The 11,107-nt window shown below is 37.9% G+C and overlaps 1 protein-coding gene across 1 annotated transcript in view; it reads left to right on the top strand.

Annotated features, from left to right (window-relative positions):
• Positions 1–2,013: 2,013 nt before the first annotated feature.
• Positions 2,014–11,107, top strand: part of mad1l1 (mitotic arrest deficient 1 like 1) — an 84,981-nt gene continuing 75,887 nt past the window's right edge. Inside the window, exons 1-8 of the mRNA XM_084714902.1 lie at positions 2,014–2,223; positions 3,404–3,564; positions 3,657–3,797; positions 6,905–7,084; positions 7,180–7,304; positions 7,467–7,548; positions 9,183–9,313; positions 10,441–10,555. Of these exons, the coding sequence (XP_084571028.1) occupies positions 3,421–3,564; positions 3,657–3,797; positions 6,905–7,084; positions 7,180–7,304; positions 7,467–7,548; positions 9,183–9,313; positions 10,441–10,555 (918 nt within the window). The 5' untranslated portion in view covers positions 2,014–2,223; positions 3,404–3,420. The remainder of the gene's footprint in view (positions 2,224–3,403; positions 3,565–3,656; positions 3,798–6,904; positions 7,085–7,179; positions 7,305–7,466; positions 7,549–9,182; positions 9,314–10,440; positions 10,556–11,107) is intronic.

Raw genomic sequence — 11,107 nt, 5'->3', positions numbered from 1 at the left:
AGGCACATGTGTGCAATTATCATGTTAATCAGCATCTCTGTGTGCCAGGCCTGTCAGGTGGATGGATTTCCTTGACAGAGAACTGCTGACAAACAGAGATTTTATCAAATATGTGAACAAAATGTGAGAGAAATAAACCTTTTCTGTGTGCAGGAGAAGTCTTAGATCTTTTACTTCAACTTATGAAAAATGGGAGCAAAAAAAAGTGTTGTGTTTATATCTTTTTGTGGTATGCATGTATTTGTACTTGATATTGTCTCAGTTTATTTGTGTGGCAAAGTGCGTCAGCATTCAATTCTCTCATCTAATAGTTGAGGCCTTGGTCTTTGTTCTGAGCCTTTTCACTCCTTATAGTCACATTTATGTGAACATAAATCCTCTGACCTTTCCATTTTCTTACAAAACACACAGATGTACGTCAAGTATGAGGTATTCATTGCCTCAGACTATGGCACTTAACAGAGATAGAGTTGATCCCATGGTAGAGGATGAATTTCCTTGTAGGCGTGCGATGAAGTATTTATGTAGAAGCAAAGTGCATGAGAATGAGAGTCATCGTTGGTTATGAGGTTTGGTAACACTGGGTGTTTTTAGCTAAATGAAGATGTAATTTGTGGTAGTACAATGAGGTTATTCAGTCAGACATGGATTTTAATTCTGGCCATAACTTTGTGGACCATATGGTTTTATTTCATATCATAGCAATGCTGTTATCAACAATCAGCCCATACCTCAACCTCATTACATACATTTTTAAAATTGTGCCATCAGCGTCAGACGTGGCAGTGCCAAATGAATGCCATCAGTGCCAGATCAGTCTTCTATGTGGAACAATATCCATATGTTAACACTAAAGAATAACACGTACAATCTAATTTACAGATAGGAAGATGCTTAAAAATGGGTTATTCAGCAGCGTGGCTGATGTAGATTTTGTTGAGAAGAGGAGGGGTGAGGTATTCATCTTTTTTGGTATTGTGAGAAAATAACATCTTTCTGGATGAATACTGAAAATTGGATTTCTGTTTCTAAATCAAATTGTTATAGCTGTGCTTTCTCCACATGGTTTGGTGATTTAAGACAGTGGTTCCCTGCCTTTTTTTTTTCCTTGGAGCCCCCCTTTTTAATTTACATTTACTTTTATTTTTTCTTCTTTCTCTCTCTTGATGACCTCTTTGACCTTGTGCAATAATAACCACAAATGATCATACAAAGAATATTTGAAAATGTTGCATTTCAGGAATAAAAGGACAGTCACAGTTTGCTGTTGACTAGTTCCCTCATCATGCTGTGATGAATGTAGCAGTGCTGCTCTCTGTGGGACAAACTACGCAACTACAGTTTTACAGTTGCAGTTTTTACTTATTTAAACAAACTATTTTTTTTCCACAAACAATTTTACAGGCCCATCATATTTAGGTTATTGTTACTTTTGTTATTATTAGGCCTTTTTATATGTTTATATGTATATATTTATTTTTTTTAATTCTCATATATTATATATTATTTAAAATAATTAGTGTTTGCATTTTACTTTATGTATGCACTCAGAGTGAAACACACTTTTCGTATGTGCATGACACTGTGCAATATGTTTTAATAAATTTCTAATAATTTTCCGATAAATTTCTTTTGTCTAGTTCTTTCAAACTAAGTCGAAGCGTAAATAAAGGCTTCGTCAAGTTATTACAAAGGACATAAGAGGGTGTCCCCGATATATTTTCAGTAAGAGGTCCTGGGCTGAGAAAAAAATGAGAACCTTTGCGTTTAGAGAAATAAATTTAGAAAAATTTTGGTTAGTCCTTCTAATACTTCTTTCTGACTGAAGGTGGATTCATACAGAAGCTAATTAATACCTCGCCTCCTCACGAAAAGGTATAAAACTGCTGCAACAGTCCGGCTGTGAAGTTCAATTTACTACCAGCTGACTGACAGGCAACTCCGCCACTGACACTCTCGCGATATCTCGAACTCCCGCGATACTACACACATCTCATTTGAGCTAAAGTGGAGGGATTTCTGTGTGAGCAGCTAACATGCTAGCAGAGCAAAGATAACTTATCTACAACTAACCGGCTCCTTTCCACAAACACGTCAGCTCTGAGGTGAGGACTTATGCTTCCAAGCGAGACCGTGAGAACGTAAACGCCAACTGGTTCTTTTGAGTTAGTTAGCTAGTTAGCACCCTCTGAATAGCTGAAGAAACTAACTCACACTTTAAATGTAAGTTAGCATTATGCCCAGTCTGTGGAGACATGCAGTAGGACTGAAAACAACAGTTCAAACAGCTAAATTCAGAGACAGGAATAAAAAGAAAAACTAAACGGCAAACAGCTAACTATTAACTTTTATATATAGCTGCTAGGTTACCTTGGGAAATTCCGTTTGTTTTGTTTTGTTTGTGAACAAGGAAGTTAATAAGAAATGGTAGTTACTACACAATTTAGCTATATTATATTTAAGGTTAGATTTTAACTGGTAGCCTTTGGCGTTTTATAACGTTAAACGTTAGCTAGCTGGGGGAGCTGGCCTTGGACAAGATATCTATCTATCTATCTATCTATCTATCTATCTATCTATCTATCTATCTATCTATCTATCCTAAAGGGACTGAATCAAAAGCCTGTAGTGCTTTTTTATTAGAGCTGCAATGATAAATATGTTATTAGCTGTCAGCTATTAAATTAATCACCAACTATTATATCATTATTAATTGGCATGGATATAATTTAAACAAAAAAGGCCACAGTTCTATGATTCAAGCTTGTAAAATGTAAATATTTGCTAGTTTCTTTACTCCTTCATGACAGTAGACTGAATGTGTTTGGGTTGTGAACAAAACAAGACATTTGAAGACATCATCTTGGACTTTAGGAAACACTGATTAAAATTTTTCAGAAATCAACTTATTAGTTAATCAAGAAAAAAATCGACAGAATAACTGACAATGAAAGTAATAGTTGTTAGTTGGAACTGTAGTTTTTATCCATCTTTGTTTTGGTTTGAGTTGCTGAGGTTTGGATATATTGGCAGAGAGAGGGCATGTCTTCAAAACTCAGCAAATCACATCAAAACAAAGATGGATAAATGTAACTACAGACAAGAAGGAAAAATTTGTATTTTTGATTTTGGGGTGAACTGTCCACTTGACCTCGCCTTTGTATCATTTGACTAAAAAATTAGCCACTGAAATAGTTATTAGGGGTGTAACGATACTTTAATCCGGATCAATAAATGGATTAATTGTTAAACAGTCCAATATAATAGATATGCTTTAATTTTATTTTTTTAATTTTGATTCATGATTTACACCCCTAATAGCTGTACTGTGGGATTTCTAATACTGCTGTAGAACTTAACTGACCCTTGCTCTAACTCTGAACCTTACATTTATACACTGCAGCACCAGTGACTCGCAACATGGATTTGGAAGATGACACTACTGTGTTAACAACCTTAAAGTCCTTCAATTCCTTCATCAGCCGCACTACACCTCCGCAGCGCCTGTCAGAGAACTCAGCGGGGAGTGCAAACCTGCAGAGTCAGTACAAACGCAGCATGGAGGTATGTAGAAACTGACAGCGTCAACAATAAGCTGTGTAAAGGCGGTGTTAACATGCAGCCTCTGCACTTTACTGACTTGTCTTTCCTTTCAGTTATTGGAGGCAGCAGAGCGGGTTCACTCTCAGAATCGCTATCTTCAGTTGGACCAGGAGAAAAAGCAGATGGAGCTGAGTCACAAGCGAGCTCGATTTGAACTAGAGAAGGCTGCTGCTGATAGCGCACGAGACTTGGAGGTAGAGGTCACGCATTCTTCTTACACATTCATGTAACACAATTGAGTATAAGGTTAAGTTACTTTATTGTCTCCCATTGGAGAACTATTTCAGATTCAGGTAACTGCTGCATTAAAACATTAAAATATCACAATAAAATTATTTAAAAATTAGTCTGAGATAAAATAACCAAGTAAATTAGTCACAAAGCCAGTCACTCTGATAAAAATTACAAAAATTTGAAGGCAGTCACTCTGATAAAAATTACAAAAAATTGAAGGCATGCATCTCAAAAAATACATAAATACATAAATTACAAGCAAACAAACACATCTCACTTTAAATGCTTAGAAGCAAACATATGATTGGTGAAAATGTGCAATCATCTGAGTGCCTCCCTACCCTCCTGTATCTTCTCCAGAGTTGCCCATCAATCATCATCTTTACACTGCCAGAGGAACAAGTGAATGTTTATCATGATTGGGAACCTGAACCACTGTTCTGAATTCATAAGCACATACTCAGAGTTCAACACATGGTAAAGGCCAGATTTAATCCTATTGGTCTGCTGAATGGTAGACTGCTCAAAAATGTGTGGCGTGTGAGTGGTGTAGGTGTTCCCATAATCTTCCCTGCTGCCTTAACTAGCCTGAACATTTGAGCCTTAAACTTGACCATTGGTAATGCCATAGCTCTAGGGTGCATAATATTCCTGCAGGCATCAAAAACTCTCAGTTGCACAGATCCTTTCAACATTTGTGTGCCAGATAAGCTCACTATCACTGTGAACCTTTAAATACGGAGCAAACTGTTTATATAGATCAAAAAGAATCATTCTTATATATGTTATCAAGTAGTCTGGGTCTTTCTATACATGACAACACAAAAAATGTTAAAACTAATATTTTTATTTAATTGAAAAAATTGATCCGGCTGGTGTGGACCAAACATAGATGTGGTTTTGTGGCAGGGTCCAAAACTTGAAGCTTTGCGGTAAACCTTCCATGCAGGGCGGGCACAGGTTATAACAATAGTATCAGCAACTGACGAACAACATAAACAATGTGAATGTAAGACATTGAGTGAATAAAGTGACATTTTAATATAAAACATGCAGTTCATTCTTATTACACTAATTAAATAATAAACACAACACTGATCAGAATAAAGGCCAATTATGTTTAAGGGTAAGCAAAATTGCCTGTCTTTTATTGCAATGTTCTCTAGACTAACAGGCCACATGGAACCTTTCAGTGGGATGGATTTGGCTCCCAGGCTGCCTTTTGCCCAGGTTTGCTCTAATGCCTTGCAGTAACCTGTCTCCCCCTGCTGTGTCCACAGTTTGGTGCATTCCAACCCATTGAAATCATGACAGAAAAAGTTATTATTGCTCAATGAACATTGTAGTCTCCTCAAAGTGTATGGCAAACCACCAAAATAACCCTAGAAGATGCAGCAGAGAAAGCTTGTCTTCCTCAGGCTGCTTGTGTAGTCTATTCAGGCCATGAGAAACAGTCTGCCAGTGAGGGAGACAGAAAACGAATGGGTACAGGGAATGCACCTGTGGTTGAAGCAGCCCTCGTCAGGTGGATTGATAATGCCCAGCCTCCCCCTGAGCGGGCGCTTTGTGAGGGTGAAGACAGAATTGGCAGCGAGCCTGGGAGAGAACAAATCCAAAAGTTTCCATAGGCTGGTTTGAGGATTTTGAAAAGAGAGGGAACATTTTGTTTAAGGAACTGCACAGGGAGGCTGCTGAGGCTGACACTACATTTGAAACAGCTTCATTGTATTTTAAAAAAGATCATTCAAATTCAGAAAACAGTGATGCTGTCTGGTTATATTCATGTTGCAAATATGTCAGACGGTAATCTGCATGTGACAGAGAGAGTAAAAAACACTTTTCTTTAGTTTTGTGTACATTGATTTGCAAATATTGCCTCACCAATTAGGATTGAAAATTTTGTGAATTTTCCTTAACCAATAGTTGAACATGTCAACAATCGATAATTAATTAATCATTAATATATAATATATAATTATAGTTGAGATACAATATACACATCTTCTCAGTTTATGTTTTCTTTCTTTTTGTGTTTTCTTCTCCACATTCAGTCATGTTTTAAACAATAAAAAATGCTCTGCAAGAAGTGTTAAATTGTCTGTTTTTTGCAAAATAAGTTCCAATACCTTGTTAAATTGGCTTACATATAGCACTACACCTTGTCTTGTTTATGCGAATAGTCCCCGCCCTTTCCACACCCCCTACAGTCCTTTTAGTAGCACCTGGCTTCTCTTCTGTTCTGCTTTTATGGTAACAAGCTAAATCTGGCTTCTCCTGTGGGTTGGACATTATAGCAATTGATATGTTTAGTGTCACGACCTCGATTAACGGGATCGGTTCTTCAGGTTTATGACGTCATATGACTGAATCTGTTTTTTTGAGACTACCCCTGCTCACTGCACAACTCAAGCACAAAAAATGAACACGATGATCAAACAACAGTAAGGCTCTCTTGTCCTCTCTTGTCTTTCTTGGCAAATGGCTCCACCAAACAAAACGACATCAACATAACACCAAACCATGAGCCTGTCCACTTCAGTTTCATAGCTGGTCATGATGGAGCTGTTTGTGGTGAAATTCTCAGATGACACTACAATCCTCAGTTTACTCACAGACTGACACAATGAGAGTTGACACAGTCATTTGTATACAGAGTCAACAAGAAGAGTGAAATGAAGCGTCCTTTGGGGGGGATGCTTCATTTCAGCCTGTGTTGCCTCAGAGTGCTGGGTGGCCTGTTTCAGTAATACCATTAAATCTAAAAAGGGCTCACCTTTAACTGAACTTTATAAGCAGCATGTGTGGATGATAAGTGTTCAATGCAGAGCAAAATCAATAAAAAGCACTCTGGCATATGCAACAGGACATTCTAAGTGCTTCAAGAGAAGGTGCAGTATTATGGAAATGGCATCATTTGTGACATGCAGTGATGAATTAATTCTAATATTAAGTTGCTGCACAGACAGATCTTTCCTCATCACTGTCTTATCCAGACAATCTCACTTAAATTAATAAATATCACAGAAGACATCGGGCATACCCTGTTTCTTAACCTTTTATGTTACAGCATGAGGTAGACCGGAACCAGGACCTCTTGGGGCGAATAAAAAAGTTGGAGGAGAGAGAGGCTGGAGCAGCTAAGAGCCTATCAGAGCAGGTGGAAGCAAATCGTACTCTCCGTAAGAACCTGGAGAGCCTGAACAAGAAACTGGAGGAGCGAGATACTAGACTGAACACTGCTAACCAGGTACACACACACGCATGCACACACACACTTACTGTTTTTGTACCCTGGTCGTGTCTCTTATCTTACTTTGGCTTACTTCTGTAATCTGTTCCCAGACCATCAGTTCTTTGAAGGATGAGATCAGAGAGCTGAAGCAGAAGATTCAAAACCAAGACTCGACAATTTCTAATCAAACTCTGGAAAACCAAGAACTGCAGGAGCAGCTAGATTTACAACGCAGGTACAGACACACACACACACACACACACACACACACACACACACACACACACACAGACCACTGCTTACTTACCTAGCGCTCTTTCATGCTATTGGATTGTGAGCTGTGCTGCACAAGATAAATGCTGACCACACACTTCTGTCTGATTGTTATTTTAATCAGGAAGTATCAGGAAGTCTCTCAACTTTGCCAAAGTCTCCAAGCTGCCCAGTCCTCCTGCGCAGAGCACATCATCAAGATAAAGGTACGTTACACGCAGTGGACATGAGGGCTGAACGATTTTGAAAAAAATATCTAGTAAGGATTGTTTTGATTGATAATGCAATTGTGATTTGATATTAGAGGGAATGATTATTTTTAAATCATTGTTCTCATGTTAATTTTGAAACATATAAATGATTTATGGAGTGAATTATTTATTGCAGGGACAAAGATGCATTCTCAAACAAATATGTTTTCTGTAGTCAGTAGAATATAATCTGTAGGGCAGGACCTCTCAGCTGCACTCTAATATTTAATTTAAATTGGTATTTTGACACATTTTGCCTTGGGCAAATATGGCCCCTCCTGTGATTTGAAAATTGTAGTCGGCCTTATTGCGATTTTAATTGATTTTTCAGCCCCAGTGGACGTTACTTTTTGGCCACTCTCTGATCTCAGTTTATGATGACACCGAGTTTGAACATGGTGGACCAACTGAGATCACAACATGCCCCGTCCACACTTCAGAGATGCACAAATTAACATAGTGAGCAAAACAAAAATATGATGACAGTGACTACTGAATTTATGTTCTATATGCTAAAATGAGAGTTGAGTTTGAGCACTCAGCTGCTAACTGTGTTTTGTTGAAAAATGAGAGTGTGGCTGGATGGAGAAGTCAAAGACAAATGCAGACAATCAGACAACCAGGTTTAGAATTAGAAACATGACAGTCTTCTGCATATTAAAGTACTCAATGTCAACATATGATATGGCCAAAATCGCTATCACAATATGCATAAAAGTAATGGTTTAAAATAGCCATACTGTAACATACACATCTGATTATTTTCTTCTTTTATTTAGAACTTCCAAATAAACAAAAATAACTGCCCCACATGAGGCAACACTTAAATATAAGAGACTCTTATAGAAGAGAAGCTTTAAGGTTCCAAAAGAGAACAATATTGTCAAGTGTTACAAGTTCGCCTGGCATCCCCAGACTAATTTACAAATGCAACTTGAAATTGAAATGTGAATTATCTGCCAGAGCAAATGAAACACCGAGCTCAGAAGATTCATTTGGTTCCCAGACCAGGGTTTAAGATTAACGGGTGCAAATAAATACCAGCCTGGTTGGAATGATTACTGCTCTGACTGCAGACTAAATCACATTGCCTACCTAACAGCATTGCTAAAATCGCTAACGGTGGCCACATTTCTACCATTGCATGGTATATACAGTTATATCGTCCGACCCTACGTGTATAGTTTATCATTTGAACTATTGGACATGTCTGCTTTCTTGTTTGAACTGCTTTTGCACTTCATTTTTCATTTTCAAATTCCATAATACTAGTTGAAGGTTTGTTGCATGTGTATGTAGGTCATTTTTACATGATAAATATTCATGTGCATAAACTGTTGAGAGCACCAGTGTGTAGGATTTAGTGACGTCTAATGGTGAGCTTGCAGATTACAATCAACTCGCCTCACTGTCCCCTTAAACTCCATTTATGCCATATTCTGTCAATAGATCTCCCTAAGTCTTACTGGACATCTAAACTATGTCTATGTGCAACAAAGGCTAGATCACTGACTGATTTTGCAGTGCACCGAATACACTGGTATTGTTGATATTTCTTTTGGCTAATTTCTGTCTTCACGCTTTGGCAGGAGTTGGAGAGGCGTCTTGCTTTCCAGGAGCAAGACGTCGCCATCGTGAAGACTGTTAAGTCGGAGGTGGCGAAGGTTCCAGACCTGGAAAAGGAGCTGAAGCGCCTCAGAGAGGATAATGACTTTCTCAGGTCAAATACATGTTTAAGTTTTTAATGCTAACCTTTGAAACGCCTTTCACCTTTCAGTAAAATAGTCAGGCTTTCAGTTTTAAAGACTGCAGCCTAGTTTGCCCCGGTAATGCTCAAAATCTTTGCTTTGAACTCCTTGACATTTCAGTGTGACTTTGGGTCATCATACCGCACGAGGAGGCATTAGGTGACAGGTGACTTTGCGGATATTGTTTTTGCATCGTTTGCATACACAGTGTGTTCAGGATTGTACTGTGTATTCTGCACTGTCCATACAATTGCAGTGCAAAGTTGAGGAGAGAGAGTGGGAGAAGAGAAAAGGGAAATGATGACTTGCAGTCAAAACAGACCAAGTGCAGAAAAACAGCACTCAGTTTGTTTACATGCACATGGCTATTCCCCACTGTTGGCAGTATTCTGATTTCAGAAATATCAATTTAAAGTGTGAAACTCAATTTGCTTTCTCAAGATAATGGATTAAGAATGATGCTGCTAACACAGCTAGAATTCTGCTGAAGATACTATAACTGACTGCTTGGGCATGTCAGCCATTTGCTAGTTTTAAGACTGTTTTTATTTGCTAAATGTGAATGGAAAAAAGCAGAATATCAAGTTGAAAAGTAACTTGATAAAATCAACAGTGATAATATCTATTTGCTGTCTTAAAGGGTTGACATTTGCAGCTGAAATAGTGCTGTGAAATAACTCCACAGTCTTTTCTTGCATGCTCATCTTTGTTATTCTAACCTATTTGATCCAGTTTTAGAGAGAAACCATGCATCATCTGAATTTTAGAATAATTAGATTAATGCACTACAGGTTAATACTATATGTTGCCCAACTTCTTGCATTAATCTGCTCATTCACAGTGATCTTTTTTTTTGTGTGTGTGTGTGTGTGTGTGTGTGTGTGTGTGTGTGTGTGTGTGTGTGTGTGTGTGTGTGCATAGATAAAGTTACTGTGATTTCACTACATATGAAATTTTAATATCGTGTCAGAGTTTGAATATAAAAACGTATGCCATTCCTACTTCAGACACAAGCTCTAAAGCTTTGAAGTTAATTTTGTGTTTTGTTTTTTGTTTTTTTGTTCTTTTGTCTTTGTGCTGTTCACTCCGCTCTGTCTAGGGAGAGCAGAGAGAATTGCAGCCTGTTGAAAGAGGAGGTGGAGGGGCTGAGGAGGAAGCTGGAGAGGATGGAGAAGACAAAAGAAGAGCTGGTCAATATGGAACTGGAGAAGGAGGCAAGTGTGTGTGTGTGTGTGTGTGTGTGTGTGTGTGTGTGTGTGTGTGGTTGTGAGATTGTCTCACTCATATTGATTCACATTCCACCACTGTAGACACAACATGAAGAGATTAAAAGTCTAACTATGTCAGAGCCAACAACAATCTTTGGATAATATAATCTCATTAAATTTATACGTATCAGTGTCCATATCAGCAGATTATGTTTCAGGCCACACGTTTGTGTTTGTTTTTTCCACAGTTTTATTGATTGAAAATTTAGTAACACTTTATTTATAGGGTTGTTGTTTCACCAGTCATGAGGAAGATGAGTCTTTATGAATGTTTATGACTGTTGTCACTGAGTGTTATTCTGTCAGTTATGTACAGTTAACATTGACAATCAAGCCAGCATTGTCTTCGTTATAGCAACTTTTATAACTGATCTATAACAGAAAGATGTCATTAAGTTTTATGACATGTTGCCTCGCTCTGTGTTAAGTTGTCATAACAAAGACATCTCAAACAATGTCAACTTTGCAAGCTTAAAGAGACATAACTGACCAAATGAA

This window comes from Lutjanus erythropterus, chromosome 3, assembly GCF_056507025.1.
Source record: "Lutjanus erythropterus isolate fLutEry1 chromosome 3, fLutEry1.hap2, whole genome shotgun sequence".
Taxonomy (NCBI): Eukaryota; Metazoa; Chordata; class Actinopteri; order Lutjaniformes; family Lutjanidae; genus Lutjanus; species Lutjanus erythropterus.
Note: the sequence above shows the minus strand (reverse complement) of the source record. Positions and strands in the feature narration are given on the sequence as shown.